Source organism: Nanorana parkeri, unplaced genomic scaffold, assembly GCF_000935625.1.
Source record: "Nanorana parkeri isolate BGI_ZX_2015 unplaced genomic scaffold, ASM93562v1 scaffold1487, whole genome shotgun sequence".
NCBI lineage: Eukaryota > Metazoa > Chordata > Amphibia > Anura > Dicroglossidae > Nanorana > Nanorana parkeri.
In genome coordinates, this window is record NW_017307755.1 from 130,118 (window position 1) to 148,681 (window position 18,564).

Here is an 18,564-nt window from a genome sequence, read left to right on the forward strand (position 1 = left end):
AATGTGAATGGAGCAGGCAGGTGGAGAGGCGAGGGCTGAGCACAGGGGAATGCACACTGAACAATGGCAGGCTGCGTATTGGGCACCAGGGATTTATAGTCTGAGATCAATTGCCTATAACTAGGACTGTGAAGTTTTTTTTTGCCATATAAAACCAGACTGACACCATTGAAAACCGTTTATTTAGTTTTGGTTGTTTTCAGAATTGAATATTTTGTTCATCGCCAGATCACATGACCTCAGTGTCAGGTAGCTCATTTTGTTTCTGTCTCAGTTGTATTAAAACGTCAATATACAATAAAAACAAGTAACAGATGTGTAACTGACCCACTTTGAAGTTTATTTAAGCATTTTTGTACATCATTCAGAATTTTGTCCAGTCAACACATCAAAGAAATATCCATGCCTAGATGAACAACATACAAGAAAATAAAGAGGCCTAAATATGGACACGGTTTTATTACCTAAAAATATATACCCCATATCAACTGCCAAGGTAGGTGGCATTTAGTATATGACATTCATTGAGAAAGAGCAAAAGTGTTTTTTATGATCATGCTTTAAAAAGTGGGCTTTACTAATTTATCATCTTAAAGGGACCCTGTCACAGCACTTACAAGGCCAAGTTCCTTTGCTGCATGCAGCCTTTGTCTAACTCCTAGGATACATTTTAATTCTAGGATAGTGATGTCACTTGCAAAGAAGCTCTCAAACTACATTTTATGGCCAAACGTTTGTGGTCACCTGACCATGACTTTTATGTGCGCGTCAGACATATCATTCAAAAACACAGCCATTAATACGGAGCTGACCCCCACTCCCCAATGGCAGCCTCCACTCCCCAATAACAGCCCCCACTCTCCAGGGAAGGAGTGTGTCTGTGGGAATTTGTTCACATTCAGGCAAAAAGAGCATTTGTGAGTTCAGATACCAATGTTGGATGAGAAGATCTGACTCACAGTGAGTATTCCCATTTATCCCAAAGGTGTTTAGTAGGGTTGAGGTCAGCGCCGTGTACAGGCCACTCATCCACACCAAACATGGACCTGGCTTTGTGCACAGTCACGCTGGAACAAAAATGGCCCTCCCCACATTGTTGCCACAAGGTTGGAGTCATACAATTGTCTAAAATGTCTATGTATACTTTAACAGCACCCTTTCCTGAAATCATCTGAACTCAATACTCTGGTGGGGTGTCCATATAGAGGGTAATGGTGAGGTGACTATAAACTCTTGGCCATATAATGTAGCATGTGATATAGGAGTCAGATAATGGCTGTTCCCAGCAGAGGGCATTAGCCTAGTCTCAGATATAATGCGGCATGGCGGGGGTCACATTAAAGAGCACCTGTAGCCTATATGTGAGGCTTAACCAAAACATATGGCAACTCGCCCTATTATTTACTTGAAGCCATGAATATAGGGCTTGTTTGAAGATACATTATCACCATTTGGCGAAATAAGTATATTTCATAGTTCATGCCACTTTTGTTGCTTCTCATACCTGTATATTTTTATAATAAAATATGTGCTTATTGGTTTCATTATTATGTCGGTATTAAAGGTACACTCCTGCCAAACATGAACATTTTCATTTTTACTCATTCAGAGAACACAGCCTACCTGCCATACATCTGCTCCACTCACTAAATAGCTATGGCTTCCATTTTCATAATTTTCTGAAAATACCCCAAAACCAAGCCTGTGAACATGGAGGCTGGCGTGTTGCTAGGTTCCATCACTCCCTTCTGTAGTCCTAAAGTGGTAGCTTACAAGGCAGGGGCATTGCAAGGTTGAAATTGACCTGCCACACCAGGTTGCTGGCTTGAGCCTTGGTGATTTACGTAGTCTTTCATAACAAAAGACTCTGGGGAACTGACAAATTACCCTTGCAGTGTTAAATGCTTGTTTTTGCATACGGCATAAAAACATTTGCTCCTTCTGCAGCTGGCCCTCTCCTCTTCTCTCTACAGCTCCAAGTTGTGGGTAGGTTCTTGCTATCCTCACTTACAATGTAGAACTGTTGGTCCTGCATTGTACGTAATGATGTCACAGCTCTGACCACCGGATAGAGTATTTGTGGGACCAGTAGCAAGGAAGGAGGAACTTGCGAAAGCGTGGCGTAGAGTAAGCAAAAAGTGTTTTCACTGGTACCCTAGGCAAAAATGAGCATTTAACACTTGCAGTGCATGGGGAGCCTCACTGCAAAGGTTAGTTTTATTCAGGTCCCCGAAGTTCAGCTTTAAACCCAGTATAACTGGAAATGCTTAATATAAACATTTGATTTGAGCCATCCAACAGTTTTCCAGTGTTATGAAAGCTACAATTCTAGGTCTTACCTGCAGTTCAAATGTGGTACAATCATAAAAATACCGATATGCTATAGGGTTCTCTAAGGGGAAAACTACAGGAAGTGGGTTACTAGAACTCAGGGCTTTCCATCTAAACTGGCAATTGTATTAACTTTGCTGCTTCTTGACAAGTGCTAGTCACTAGTGTTTATAAAACAACACCTCTTTACTCCATGAACACTAATCTCTACTGGGCTAAACTCTATCTTTCATGACAGCTACACGCTGGGCTCCTTACCCCATGATGCCTGGCAGTCGCTGTAATACAACCCTTCCGGCAGCAGTGTGCAAGGAAGCCCAATGATTCCCATTCTTGTTTTGTATATACCACTAATTCAGCAAACTGTCTTCATGTTTACCTTTGTAAAAAGCTCACAAACACAAGCACATTATCATAGAAATCCTGCAGTAAAAATATCAAAATTTGTTTATGCTAACAAAAACATTCATTATCAGGAAGATGAACCTTGCAACTAATCCCCGTTAACATTTTTACAGGCTATGTTGTGTATTAAATTACCCTCTGACAAATGAAGTAGGGAAGAAAGGAACATCAATTATTGCACAGTATAAAATCCATTCTGTGAAAGAGTTGGCTTTGGCCCCCTGTTTTTCAGTGAAAGGGAACGCAAGCAGATGATTGATATTATTTTAAGGACATCTGTTACTGGCAATGTTCCTGTGAGGTAAACCAATACCAGCCTTATAGCAGCACAATATTCTGACTGCAGTGGGAATCCACTTTTCACACCGACAAAGAGGAGAGTACGATACTGAAGCTGGTCATACTGCGGACATGGCGAGGGCCATTGAACGCCTTGTCATCTTGGCACACAGACACACACGTGCTTTATTCTATGGCTTTACACGATCTTCACAGCAAAACTTTATGCTGACAGCATTGCACAAGGTACAAACTACAGACTCATCGCAAGGTATTTTCAATGGCTGGAAGAGAAGCAAGGGAAAGTCACGGCTAGCCCAGCGCAGGTAATGGGTGAGTTTGGGCCTTTCCAGTGAGAGTTTCACCTTTTTACCACAGACGAGCTTGTTGGCGGCCCAGCTGTTCATCAGCTCTGGAGCACAGGAGATATTTGAAGGCAATGTTCCCCCGTAGAGGGGTTTACACAAGACTTCCAGGCCAAGAGATCACACTAAGGGTGACTTTGCTTCGTTGTTCCTTCAGCATCGGGACAAGAGCAGAATGACTCATTCCCACCGTGGATAAACCATTTACAGCAATAATCATATCTCCACATCTGTAAGCAGAAAGTTATACTTATTTTATTATACATATAAAGGAGCCATTGGATGGTTTAGTCAGGGATCCCAACCTGAAAAAGGCAATTTCAGGGAGGTGCCCTATTGCTGCCGTCAGAACAATAATTTAAAAAAAAAACAAACAGCATAGGAATGAATAGGTAGATTGCTATTGGCTGTTTCAATTTGCAAAATCCAATAGCGAGCTGGCTATTTCACCCGCCCTCTGCTGCTGTCAATCACTAGAAGAGGACCTGATGGAGAACTTCAAGTCCCCCTCTGCTGATTGACAGCAGCAGTGGGCATGTGCAATAGCTAGTCTGCTATTGGCTATTGCAAAGCAAAATAGCCAATAGCAATCTAGCTATGCATTCCTATGCTGTTTTTTTTCTCCTCTGACTGATGGCGGCCCCGATGTCAGAAAAAAACCCCCAAAAAAACCCAAACAGATCCCAGGGAAAGGTTTACTCTGCTATATATAGCAGAGTAAACCTTTCCGGGAGAAAATGTGTCTCTCCCGGGCGGCCGGGAGCCGCTATCTAATAGCGGGAGACTCCCGGAGAGTTTGTAAATGGCAGCACGCATATGTTTAACACTGTAATTGCGCGGTACAATCAATTAAACATTGTACTGAATGAATCCTGCATACAGAGCAATGCAAAAGTATTCACCCCCTTGGTGGTTTTCCTGTTTTATTGCATTAAAAACCTTGAATCAAAATGGATTATTAGGGGTTTGTACCAGGTGATGTACACTACATACCTAACACTTCGGAGGTGCAAAATAATTTTTATTGTGACAAACAATTATTAAAGGGTTATTAAACCCTCCGTTTTTTTTGCATAAATCTGCTGCTAGCAAGCAGTAGATATATGCAAAAAGTTTTAAAAAAACCCAAAACGCTTTGAAAAGGGTTAATGCTTACCTGTGTCTTCCCCGCGCTCTCCCGTCCGAAAATGTGAAAATTCTCGAGTGGCTGAAAAGCATCTTGGGGCGGGCGCATGCGCAGTTCACATCTTCAGCCGGGACGCGAGGAGAGACACAAGGTAAGTCTATGGACGCGTGCACCCGCATGCTGACACCATGGGACAGGAAGTACCAGCAAGCTCAGAGGATTTAGCGCTGGATCGGAGACCCACCGCAGCGCTGGAGTGACAGATGAAAAGGACAAGAAAGAAGATCGGATTAAGAAACATAATTTAAGGCAAGTGCTTTAATTAACATTGGGGGGAGGGAAAAAGATTTTTGACTTTAATGTCACTTTTAGATTTAAAAAAACTGAAACACCACCTTTGCTATGAAACCCTATACTAGATGTGGACCAACCAATCAGCTTTAGGAGTCCCATAATTAGTTGATTAAGGTCCACTGGAGTGCAAACAAAGTGTCATTTGATTTGTCCCATGATGTTAGTATAAATACACCTATTCTCAAAGGCTCCCGAGTCTTTAACACCAGTAAGCAAACAACACAAAGATGAAGAAGATCTCTATACTGGTCAGAGACAAAGATTGTGGAAAAGTATAGATCAGGGCTGGGTTATTTAAAAAATAAACAAAACAAACTTTAAACATCCCATGGAGCGCCAATAAATTCAATATAACAAAATGGATAGAATATGGCACTGCTACAAACCTAACAAGACAAGGCATCAAAAATCAAAACTGGCCAAGAAGGACATTAACAAGGGGGACATAAAATAAAAACCCCAAAGAGAACACTGAAGGAGCTGCAAAGATCCACAGCTGATATGTGAGTATCAGTCCATAGGAACACTTTAAGCTGCAGATTCAAAGAGTGAAGCCTAATGGAAGAGTGGCCAGAAAAAATAGGATTTTGGTACTCACCGTAAAATCCTTTTCTCTCCGTTCATTACTAGCAGCATGTGGCGGACTCCCCAAATACATGGAAAAAGGTACTCTGGTACGTAAGACTAAAATTGCAATTTCTGGGCATCATGGGAAACCCTATGTGTGGCACAAACCCAACAGGTATCATCCCCCTGAACACTATCCCCCTGGTGATGGCAGCATCATGCTGCAACAATGCTTTTCATCAGAAAGACCTGGGACAACTGGTTGAGATTGATGGAAAAATGGTTGGCACTAAATACAAGGCAAATTTGAAAGAAAACCTGTTTCAGTCTGCCAAAGATTTGAGACTTGTATGGAGGTTCAGCATCCAGCAGGACAATGACCCTAAACATACTGCTAAAGTTACATTGAAGTGGTTTAAAGGGAAATAATTAAATGTCTTGGAATGGCCTAGTCAAAGCCTAAACCTCAATCCAATTGAGAATCTGTGGTATGACGTGAAGATAGCTGCACACCAATGCAAACCATCTAACTTGAAGGAGCTGGAGCAGTTTTGCCTTGAAGAATGGGCAAAAGTCCCAGTGGCTAGATGTACTTAGCCAATAGAGACATACCCCAAGAGATTTGCAGCTGTAATTGCAGCAAATTATGAATCTATAAAATATTGACGTTTAGGGGGGTGAATATTTACGTACACTCAATCTTTCTGGGTTTTTTTGTCACTTATATGTTGTTTGTGTCACAATAATAATTATTGTACTATGAAGTGCACACTGGGCAAACCTTGTAAATAAAGTTCATACTTAGAGATGCAAGAAATGGTTGTCCACATACATGCCCCAAATAGAAAAAGCATGTACTGGAGAGACAGCAAACTATAAGTACAACTTATATAGAGCAAGATAAATTCACAAGATTTACAGCTATATACAAAACATTTATAGGAGGTGACTAAAACTGAAAAGAATAATGAAACATTATTTATTGTATCTACAAAAGCTGGAAATCTGCAACTGTTTCAGCAAAACAAATGATTGTTTCTAGATTGATGCCTGGGACTCACTTTAGTCGTCCATCATAATACGCTGGCGTCCCAAGCACGATAGTTTTAATAAAGAAAGGCTGGTTTGTGTGATTTTCCTCGTAACCACCAACTATGCTGAAGCCCCAACTCCCCATATTGCTCCTCCGCAGCACAACATCATGGCAGCGATGGAGACAGCTAAAAAGGAGACATAATTAGGCAGTTATAATCATCAGTGACATTTCACTAACTACTCAGTACTTATCATCAGCAGCTCATATTTATGCACAAGTAACATTTCAGGTACCAAATACTTCACATCCAATAATACCTTATGGGAATAGCTACAGTCAGGTTGGCAAGGTTAAAAAAAAAAAAAAAGATCATTTTGAAGAACTGTAAGAAGACAGCAAATGTTAAAATCTCATTTAAATATAGTCACTTTAAAACTGCTGCACTTGTTTTAAAAATCTGCCGCATGCAACTGCCTGTAATCCTTAACATGACTCTGTCAGAGTAAAGAAAAATCCAAAAGCAAAGTCCATGCAGTACAACAGCTCTTACACTGAGCTCTTCAGCAGCATGTATCCTGACCTCTGCTCCATTCCAGGGCTGCAGCCTCCGTCAGGCGGCTCTTCAGTAGCGGCATTGCGGGAGTGTCGGAAGTCCGTATCCTCCGCCACAAGCTGTGGTTCAATCCCACTCCTATATCACTGCTGTGTCCTGTAGTGACATAGGGGTTGGTGGATTGAACCACAACTTGTGTCGGGGGACACAGGCATCAGAGAATCCCAGAAATGTCAAATGCTCAAAAGCCTAATCGATGATGTACCCCCGGAATGCAGTACAGGTAAAGACATATACTGCTGCTCAACCGCTCTCCTATTTCAGCGGTCTTCCTTCACAATTTTTTTTTAGTCTGACAGGGTAACTTTAAGAGAGGTTTCAAAAAAGTTCAGTAGTACCTTTACTTTGAACCCCATGCACACCATCTGAAATTTCAGATCATGACTATAGGGGAGAGGGCTGGATTTCTGCATAGCCAACACTGGCCAGCAGTGCTGTCAGGGGGAGCACGCAGCCACTCATCCATCATGTTGCTGACTCTCAATAAAACAAATTTCGGTGTTAGCTGCAGTCCAGCTCCTGGGTTTGTTAACCTACTATTGAGAGCTCATTAAAAATGCTCTATAGCAGTGTACCCAAACAAAATGCTTTGGCACTTTATTTAAAGGGTGCGGCGCCATTATGTTTTGACAGGGTAGAGCTGATAATAACCAACAATAGAGCTAGAGTCTTCATGAAGAAAACATCTTATTCATACCATCCTAAGGTAATATACAGCCCTTTGGACTTGGCAGGCTGCACTTGAGGACCCCCATATTTGCCAGGTTTGGTAAAACTGGTCTACATGTTTTATTCAAGGAAACCAGTGCTCAGATAACCTGTTACTGGTTATATGTAACCCCATAACAGCTTTCCCATCGCTAGGATGCAAACTGGAAACATTTAGCCTCTTCAATAACTTCAAAATCAATGCTCACCAATCAGAGGCCCTGAACATTTCACTCCCAAGCAGAGAACACGTATACCTACAGACAGCATTGTCCTTCTGCTGGACATGCCTATCTATGAAACATTTAGGCACACACATCTTGGCTAACTCGAAGAGATGTACACAATGAACTACTTTCCCTTACTTCGGAATGCCTAACAGTGTGAACAGCATTGGTCCAAATTTACCCATTGCTGTCTGGGTAGAATGTCTTTGCTCCTTTATTTGTTTCAAACATCCCCATAGGGGTACCCTGTCTCTTCTTTCGATCTCTTTAAGCAGTTTTAGTTATTATGATACATCTGGAACCACAAGTTACCGCGACTGTGACATGACATGCTAGTAAAGGCAAAAACAGGAGTGGGTATGGGTCTACCCTATATGGAATTTTATCACAAAGCTTCGATCCTAAGACACATCATCAACTGGTTATCATTTAGCCAACACAAATTGTGGGTCTCACTAGAACAAACATTCAAAAACATCCCCCTTACTTACACCATAGATCAAGCTCTTCAATCCCTACTCTTAGCAGGAAGAGTTCTAATATACAGGCACTAGAGGTCGAGGGCAACCCCCTCAAATAAAAAAATGGGTAGCAGAAGTGAACTGCTTAAAGGAGAACTATGGGGTCAGTGTTTTTCCCCATAGTTCTCCTAAGGGTCACGGGAGGAAATATACTAGCGTCCTCCCGTGACCCAAAGCTCAGTATATCGCAAGCTACAGTTTGCGGTATACTGAGACCGCCACATAGTTCTCCTTTAATGTGTCTGGAGAAACTCAGGGCTCAAGTACATAGAAGATACTTAAAGTGTATCAAAACCTGAAGTGTATGGATTGCCTTCATCATTTCCATACAGCTATGCACTTTTTGGAAATAAGGACTTACTCTCAGGCTATGATTTTTATGAACAGGACCTTATACGCAGGCTGTGCCCAATCCTGCCGGGCGTCTTCCTTGCCTTACGCCTGCTCTCATACCTTTTACCCCTTCTCTTTTCTCCGACTCTCCTCTGTCCTCTATAATCTGTCTATATTTAATTTAGACCTGGTAGGTGCAGGTAGTGCCTAAATCTCTCAGTCTCCTTGGTCATAAGGTCCACACTAAGCCGATACTGGAGATCTTTCATGTAATATACTTGTTTGTATCTCCCTGTGCATGCATATAAAATATCATGAAATGTGATCTCAAAACATGTAACTGTCCAATCTGTGTCCTTTGTGTTGATTAAAATATCTAATTTGATTTAAAAGACTGCGCAGCGCTCCTGGCACCTCTCTACTCACTTTCTTTGCACTTTGTTTACTACTGTAAAACCTGAATGAAAAGATAGTATATAAAGAAAAGGAAGCCAGTGCTGAAATATAGAGGCTGCCTTTGTGGATGTCCTCCTAAAGATGCTAGTTCCTCTGCTCCCCTGACAATTTATTGGCTTCAATACCCTTTGATTCATTTACCAAAAAATGTATGTAGAAGTTCTGACTTCACTTGATGCATACTTGTTCCAAGTTAGCAAGTCAAAAGAGTGAAATAGTCACCGAATCAGCACAACAGTCCGACAACCAGTATGATCAGACGACACAATGGCAGGGGCGGACTGACAATACATGGGGCCCCCGGGCAATACGAGATTATGGGGCCCCTTGTGCTCCACACATATATAGTGGTACAGTAGAAAGGCATCATGGCACACTCACAAACCAGCATGTAAAACAACTTGTCTCACCACTAAGGACAATGACAGAGGTTTGGATACACGTCTTCTGCAAAGGATGTGTAAGCCGCACTGCCGCGCCAAGGCACCTCTTATAGTGCGGTCCTAACTCTAAACTATGAGAGTCTCCATCTTGGAGCACATGGGGGCAGAAGATATCAAATTGGGTGCAGGCCCCACCCACATATACATTCTTGTGTTGCAGAAATTATCTCTCCACACGGTTTTCAAAAAAGCAGGTCTATTCACAGAAAAGTGAAGTGCGGGGGAATTGGTAGGAGACGTTCAAAATCTAGAACAATATAAGTGATTTGAAAAGTGAGCTAAATGGCAGAATTTTTCTGGTTTGGCTATTTTGACCGAGATTCTTTAATTCTGCCAATTATCCTGGGTGAATTGCAGGAGAATTAGTAGGAAAATTGGCAGGGTAACTGAATAATCTACGACTGGAGCGGAGGTTTGGGCACATATTGCATGTGCAGAAAGCTTCAGCGCATGCAGTAAAGCCCCCAAATGGTCAGTCTGCCTAAGACCAGAACCAATGCATGGCAAAACTCATACCAGAACCAATGCAAGGCAGACCGCAGATCAGAACTAATGCAAGGCAGACCACAGCCCAGAAACAATGCATCGCAAAACTCAGACCAGAACCAATGCAGGCCAGATCGTAGACCAGAACCAATGCAAGGCAGACCACAGACCACCACCAATGCATGGCAGACCACAGACCACCACCAATGCATGGCAGACCACAGACTAAGCAGTTAGAATGACAAATACACAATATAATTTCCAGGATCAGCCATCACACACACACACATACATACGCACTCTGATCCCTGTGGAACGTCATGGAACGTCACCTGCACACACATTAATGGGCAGCTCCTTCCATGCCAGAACACGGGCAAGCCCTTACCTTCAGCAGGTCCAGTGGATGGGTGCAGTAGGTTGCCCCGGAAGAGGCCAGGTCCTTGAAGTACCAGAGTGACACCCGTCATTCCACTATCTCTTCTCACCTGGATCTGTGAGGGCTGGACAGTCTAAAAGCCAGGGCCGAACGAGGGAGCCGGGGCCAATTGGCAAGCAGTTTAAGCAGGGCTGGTGTAAAGATGCAGCCTGAGGGTGCAGGCAGAAAAATTTAGATTTGCCTGTGTAGGCAAAAATGCATGCACCAGCCCAGTGGAGAATACGTGTCATGCATGGCTCAGTGAATTGTTCACAGTGAATTGTTCACAGCGCTACTTTCACTCGCCCTACATCTTTGGGTACATTTGTCAGTCTGAGGCTAGGTTCGCACCTAAGCGACACCTCACCGGGTGGCAATCGCACACGATTCTGTGCGGATTGCTGCGTGGTTAGGAGTCGCCTAGGTGTGAACCGATTGCGCTGTGGGTACCATTATTTTCTAATGACACCCCAGTCGCAGGCCAGATTGCACGGTTTCCTGCTGTGATTCCGCTCATTCCGAAAACGATCATGAAACTAAAACAGCCGCGCATCATGAAAAAAAAAGGCACACGTACCTTTTATCTGCAATTGCTGCGCGGATGTCACAACTTTGAAATTAAAAGCAATTCGCTGCCTGCATTGTACAGGACTGCGCAATCCTAGGACACGCGTCCCGGGTGTCGTGCGGTGTAGTGTATGTGGGAACCTAGCCTCAAGCGGTCACTGTCCCTTGATGTATATATGTAGTGTTGTTGTTGATGTGTCACCTGCACTCCTTACAGCGATTAGACCTGGATAAATGATTGTGGTGCTCGTAGTGATTGCACGGATGGCACCGTGTATTCCAAAATCGTAGAAGATAGAGATCACCAGCACTCATTTGTCCTATGACATGCATTCAGACACACATGATGCTTTCCCCCCTATAGGCATTTTACATACTACACATAGCGTGGATGTATGCAAAGCAAGGCGATATGACAGGTAGTCTGCTTTTCTTGCTTGCATGCTAACGGATGATATGATGTATTGTACATAATTTGTTATATTTTATCATGAAATGACATTTGTGATCTTTTTATTCGCCATTGTATACAGTCATCTACCTTGCTCATGCCAGAACACGGGCAAGCCCTTACCTTCAGCAGGTCCAGTGGGTGGGTGCAGTAGGTTGCCCCGGAGGAGGCCAGGTCCTTGAAGTACCAGAGTGACACCCGTCATTCCACTATCTCTTCTCACCTGGATCTGTGAGGGCTGGACAGTCTAAAAGCCAGGGCCGAACGAGGGAGCCGGGGCCAATTGGCAAGCAGTTTAAGCAGGGCTGGTGTAAAGATGCAGCCTGAGGGTGCAGGCAGAAAAATTTAGATTTGCCTGTGTAGGCAAAAATGCATGCACCAGCCCAGTGGAGAATACGTGTCATGCATGGCTCAGTGAATTGTTCACAGTGAATTGTTCACAGCGCTACTTTCACTCGCCCTACATCTTTGGGTACATTTGTCAGTCTGAGGCTAGGTTCGCACCTAAGCGACACCTCACCGGGTGGCAATCGCACACGATTCTGTGCGGATTGCTGCGTGGTTAGGAGTCGCCTAGGTGTGAACCGATTGCGCTGTGGGTACCATTATTTTCTAATGACACCCCAGTCGCAGGCCAGATTGCACGGTTTCCTGCTGTGATTCCGCCCATGCTTCCGAAAACGATTATGAAACTAAAACAGCCGCGCATCATGAAAAAAAAAGGCACATGTACCTTTTATCTGCAATTGCTGCGCGGATGTCACAACTTTGAAATTAAAAGCAATTCGCTGCCTGCATTGTACAGGACTGCGCAATCCTAGGACACGCGTCCCGGGTGTCGTGCGGTGTAGTGTATGTGGGAACCTAGCCTCAAGCGGTCACTGTCCCTTGATGTATATATGTAGTGTTGTTGTTGATGTGTCACCTGCACTCCTTACAGCGATTAGACCTGGATACATGATTGTGGTGCTGGTAGTGATTGCACGGATGGCACCGTGTATTCCAAAATCGTAGAAGATAGAGATCACCAGCACTCATTTGTCCTATGACATGCATTCAGACACACATGATGCTTTCCCCCCTATAGGCATTTTACATACTACACATAGCGTGGATGTATGCAAAGCAAGGCGATATGACAGGTAGTCTGCTTTTCTTGCTTGCATGCTAACGGATGATATGATGTATTGTACATAATTTGTTATATTTTATCATGAAATGACATTTGTGATCTTTTTATTCGCCATTGTATACAGTCATCTACCTTGCTCTGCCTTTATATATTGTGGTTTTGCCCTACTGTTCTTTGCTGTTTGTTCATCTCTCCTTGACATTCAAAGCCCTTTCCCCTCTCTCTCCCCTTCACTCCTTTTAGTTCTTCTCCTGCTGCTCGGCTTATCTAAGTTTGTTTATTGTTCCTCCTACAAGGAGCCCCCCTTCTCCTTACACGGAACATAAAAAAATGAGTGCTGGTGATCTCCATCTTTCCCCCATGTACAGTAAACATACACCTTCCATCCCTGCACCGATCTGATACAACACACCATTTCAGCCATGTGTGTGCAGGACAGATCGAAGAACCTAATCATGCAGCGCGCCAGACAATCCAGGAGCTGAACCGAGGGAGCAGCAGCCAATCGAAGAGCAGCTAAAGACAGGCCCTGCCCAGCCGCCACTGTCATACTATCAGGCTGTACTGTGTTAAAGTGGCAGCGGCAGGGTCTGGTGGGCCCAGAAAATAAATATGCTGATTGCAGGCTGGAAAACGGCGAAAAGGAACAGGGGTCGGTGACGGGCCCCTTTGTGGCCGCGGGCCCTCGGGCAGTGCCCGACGGACCGAATGGTCAGTCCGCCTCTGCACAATGGTAACCCCAAGCACAAGTTTTCTTTAATAGCATGTCTGACAAGTACTGGAGAGGGGGAGGCACTGAGGCTATCATAAAAGAATATGGAAGCTGCCAGTGTTCGCTTTTTCCTAGCTGTCATGCTCGTCTGATAGCGTCACTGCTTAGTAAGTCACTAACATGATACAAGCATGCAGTCAGTTAAGTAAAAGTAATAAGTCCTGACCTGCATGACTTCTCTGCGTCAGCGACTCACTAAGTGGTGAAACAACAGGATGAAAATAAGAGTCAAGGGACAAGTAAAGCTCTCATACTTCTATCATGACAAGAAATGTAGAGCAACTTTTTAAAAAATTGCTGTGGGTATAAAGTGCATACCTAGAGGTACCTGCACATATGTGAAGCAGCCTTCAAGACTACCTCTATGGCCTACTCCCAATTCCATTGTAGTGCGTCTTGGGTCGCGACCTAAGGACCATGGAAAAATATGGGTCCTGAGGTTACACAGGTTGAGAACCACTGGCTTAGAGGCAGCCAGTGGCCATTATAATAATGGGAGTGTGTTTAAATGAATTTGCTTTTTAATGGTTAATCGGGAGCCACAAGCATAGATGTGGAAACACTGCTCAGTGGAATGTTAAATCTGTTTCAATATACATTTCCTGGAACAAGTAAACGGAATGTATAAAAATGAACAGGAGGAAAAGAAACAAGAGGAACAAGAGGAAAGTAGAATAAAATATTCCCGCTTATGCAGCAAATTCAGGTTTCAGCTCTTCACTCACAATTGAATGAAGATCTAAACAGTGCAGACTACTGTGCTACAACTGGCTTATAGGCAAATTGTGTGCTAAACTTATGTCTCATTTACATACTTCACCATCTCCTCTTATGTAACAAGTAAACAGAGAGATGAATGTGGAATAAATGCAAATACACTGCAAACTGTATTACCATCATAAAGTTCTATGATGTGGAAACAATTGTGTGCAGTTTCTACTAGGGATGCACCGAAATGAAATTTTGTGACAGAAACCGAAAACAAAAAAAATTGTCAGGTCGAAATCAAAACCAAAAATTATGTTTTTTTCCAACCTTTGTAACCATTTTGAAATCATTTTTTAATTATTTATTTTATTTCTTTACTGCTGGGAACTCTAGGGAAATATTAGGGGTCTAAACAGACCCCTGATATTTCCCTTTTAAAACAGAAAAAGAGATTGAGGACACAGAGACCTCAATTCCTTTTTCTGCGACCCCTGTTATGAAGGAACAAGAAGCATCTATACTGAGTGTTCCTGTCCATTCATAAATTGTGGCTATAGTGTAAGTTACTAAGTCCACAATCATGAATAAAGGGTAGTGATGTAGATCACTTTCCATTCATTTGTAACTGGGACATTGTAAATAACTGGACATAGTATGCTTACTAACATTCACCGATCAGCTGGATGGTGTTTGTACACCACTCTCCATCCTGAATGGGCTGTCACAGGAGGCGGGGTGGGTGATGGGGGAAGAGAGCTCCACCTCCTGTGGCTGATCACAGCGCTCTGCTCCAATTACCGATCTCCATCCTGACACAGGAGGCAGAACCGGGAGGTGCAGGAGGAGAGCTCCGCTTCCTGTAAGTTGACAGCGGTCACCGCTCAGCATCCTGACTTCTGTCACCGCTGCTAGGCCTCCTGAAAGCTTCTCTCCTCCTCTGCTTCACCAGCTTCTCCATGGCTCATGTAGCCGTAAATGACAGCTGAATTTGTAAGTGATGTAATATGCATCACTTCCTACATTCAGAAACTGGCGGGGAGTTGGTGTACCGATCTCCCTCTGATCTCCGATCACAGAGCCAGAGGGCACACCCACATGCAAAATACAAGCGATAGGGCGTCTCTTGTTAAGGAACGCTTGTATGTAAGCAGCCATCACTTACATAGTAGGCAGTTTTCCCGCTCATGCGTGTGCTGGCGGTGCGCATGGGGGGGGGGTTTGTTGTAGGACGTCTTAAGACGCCCACACACATCTAGAGGGCTCCCGTTTTTGAACGCCCAACCGACGGGAAGCAGTTAACTAAGCTTTTTAAGCTGATCATACACTATTAGATTTTTCTTGTTCAGCTTGCAGGTTGAATTGGCTGCAGTCTCTGGGGAGAATTTGTGCACTGGCTCCTTCAACAAAAATCGTGATTGGCATGGACATCCTCTGTAAGAATTTCAGCCAAAATTCACAAGAATTAGTTACTGGTCTGTGATCTTGCATAGACATGTAATAAATTACTTGAAGTGACTTTTATAGATCTTTAGAACAGGGGTAGGCAAACACTGGCCCTCTATCTGCGGTGAAACTACAGATGCCATGATGCATCTGCCTCTGGTCATGCCTGTGGCTGTCAGAGTCTTGCAGTGCCTAATGGAATTGGTGGTTTTACAGCAGCTAGAAGGCCAGAGAGCTTGCCTACCCCTGCTTTAGAAGATCTAATGCTGTTGTAAGGGAGATGGTTTGTTAAGAAACAGCAATAATTGGCCCTTGGTGAGTAATACATTTAGTAATTCATCTTATTACAACTTTATTTAGTTCATTACAAATGCGTTCCATTGTTGTAGGTGCCGACTTCAGCATTGTTTTGGGTCAACCAGGAATTTTTTTTTTAATTGTTACATACCTGGGAAGACCCAACCACATGACCCATGATGGAGACCAGCTGGCATCATACTCATTCTCGCTGATTGTGCTCATTTCTTCATTTACTTGTGCCTGCTCTTCAAGAACTTCCACCTCCAGGGCTTTCAGTGTGATAACTGCGGAGGCAGCGCTGGCTTTCAACATGGCCACTGCTTCGCTATGGCTCAGATTGGTGAGATCAATGCCATTTATACTCAGTAGAACATCACCTGGTGAGATAACACAAACAGGACACCTCAGACTAATAACTTTGAATACTATATTTGTATATGTGCTTCACACAAAGAGAGCTAACAATATGCATGACGATATACCTTAGTAGATAGTGAGCTGGTCCTTTAGAGGTCAAATAACTACAATTTCCAGATGACAAGATCTGTGCACCTGGGTTTACAGGATTTGCATAATGCAGCAAAAGCAGGGAGACTCTGTGATAGGAGGACAGAGATCTAGTAAAACCAGGGGAAAGAGGGGAGATCTCCCACCTGGATTTCCAAAGAGAAATAAGAAGCCACATCTGATGTACAAATCTTGTGTGGACTTAAAGTGCATGTAAAGGCAAAACCTTTTTGCAGTTTTGGATAGAGTAGGAAAGGGTTAGACCCTTAGCGGCTTAGATTAAAGAAAAAGGGGAAATACTACATTTTAAAGGCATCATGGGAGCAAGATGTGAGGATAAATCGTTTAATGGGAACAAATGTTCTGGTGACAGCTATCTAAGACGAGAGTTAACTGTAATGAATAAATCAAGGCAACTGGACTTTCTATATTTTTCCTGAAGACGTTTTGCAGGTCATCCAACTGACTTTCTCAGTTCAAAAATGTCTCCAAGAAAAATACAGCAAGTCCAGTTGCCTTGATTTATTCTTTACAGATATACCATGACCTGGATGAATGAGAACCTTCATAGACGAAAGAGGAGAGTTCCTCTCACTTTGGGGAGAGTTCCTCTCACTTTGGTGAGATTTCCTCTCACCTCTTGAATCTCTGAGCTAGGAAGTGAAGGGAAGTGAATCTCTCACAGCAAAAAAATAAGATGACAAGGGTTTTTCACCCTTACCTACTCTATCATGAACACACACAAAAAAGTGTGGGCTATGCAAGCACTTTATATGACACATTCTATGCATAGCCCAGGAAAATGTTTATGTGGTTGGTCAATGGTACAGCCATCTGTGTCTGAAGAGATTAAAAACATAATGTTATGATTGAACCGGTTTCATATGTTGCTAATTAAATACAAGCAAGTAATGGAAAACCCACTCTACCAATGATTTGGCAGAGTGGGATCTATTACTGGCTTCATTAAGCAAACCTATCCCTGCAGGGTATTAATTAACTGGTTAAAGTAGTCCACTAACCAATTCACCAAGTGCAGACTACACAGAGAGACCTCCCAAATTTGCATTCTTACTTGTGCAAACCATTTCCTCATCTCAGTACAGTTTGCCCGTGTGGCAAACTATTTTGCAACATGAACTCAGAGAAGTGACTTACTAATTCTCCTCTTTCCCTGCCTTTTAAAACAGCACCATACAAGGAGAGAGAGTCTGAAAAGAACAAAAAGTGAAGACCCCAGCACTCAGAAAATGTCGTTATTAGATCTTGCTGATCGTTTATTAATGTCAAATGTGTAAGAAAAGCCAATGTTTCGGGACCATGCAGGGTCCCTTCATCAGGGCGACATAGTGACCGTCACTATGTCGCCCTGATGAAGGGACCCTGCGTGGCCCCCGAAACGTTGGCTGTTCTGACACGTGACATCAATAAACGATCAGCAAGATCTAATAAAAAATTTTGAGTGCTGGTGACTTCACTTGTTGTTCGGATTTGAGGATAAACGGCGCCATCCGTGTTTGTCACTGCGAGCACCACAATGACTGATGGTTCCAGATGCTGAAAGGAGTGCAGGAGAAACACCTATACATAAGAGTCTGAAAGGAAACAACTTCTGCTATGCACTCTCTTTTTAGAAGTTCTACAGTGCTTTGTATATCCAGTGATATGGGCAGAGCCATCCGTGTTTGTCACTGCGAGCACCACAATGACTGATGGTTCCAGATGCTGAAAGGAGTGCAGGAGAAACACCTATACATAAGAGTCTGAAAGGAAACAACTTCTGCTATGCACTCTCTTTTTAGAAGTTCTACAGTGCTTTGTATATCCAGTGATATACAGCAGCTGATGACGGGAGGAAGAATTCCGCGTCACGTGACGGCCCGCAAGCAGCAGCGGCGCTGTGTGCTAGATGCCGGCTGCTGCTCCGTGTCGTGGTGCTGGCGCTGGTGGCGAGAGCGCACTATACAGAGGTAGGTGATACCATCTACGGGAATCGGCGGTTCAGTCCGGGGGGGG

The 18,564-nt window shown here is 43.4% G+C and overlaps 1 protein-coding gene across 1 annotated transcript in view; it reads right to left on the reverse strand.

The window, feature by feature from the left end:
* Nucleotides 1–3,408: 3,408 nt before the first annotated feature.
* Nucleotides 3,409–18,564, reverse strand: part of LNX2 (ligand of numb-protein X 2) — a 57,172-nt gene continuing 42,016 nt past the window's right edge. The window contains exons 7-9 of the mRNA XM_018570249.1: nt 16,190–16,418; nt 6,489–6,647; nt 3,409–3,610 (exon numbers count right to left, since the gene is read on the reverse strand). Of these exons, the coding sequence (XP_018425751.1) occupies nt 3,475–3,610; nt 6,489–6,647; nt 16,190–16,418 (524 nt within the window). The 3' untranslated portion in view covers nt 3,409–3,474. The remainder of the gene's footprint in view (nt 3,611–6,488; nt 6,648–16,189; nt 16,419–18,564) is intronic.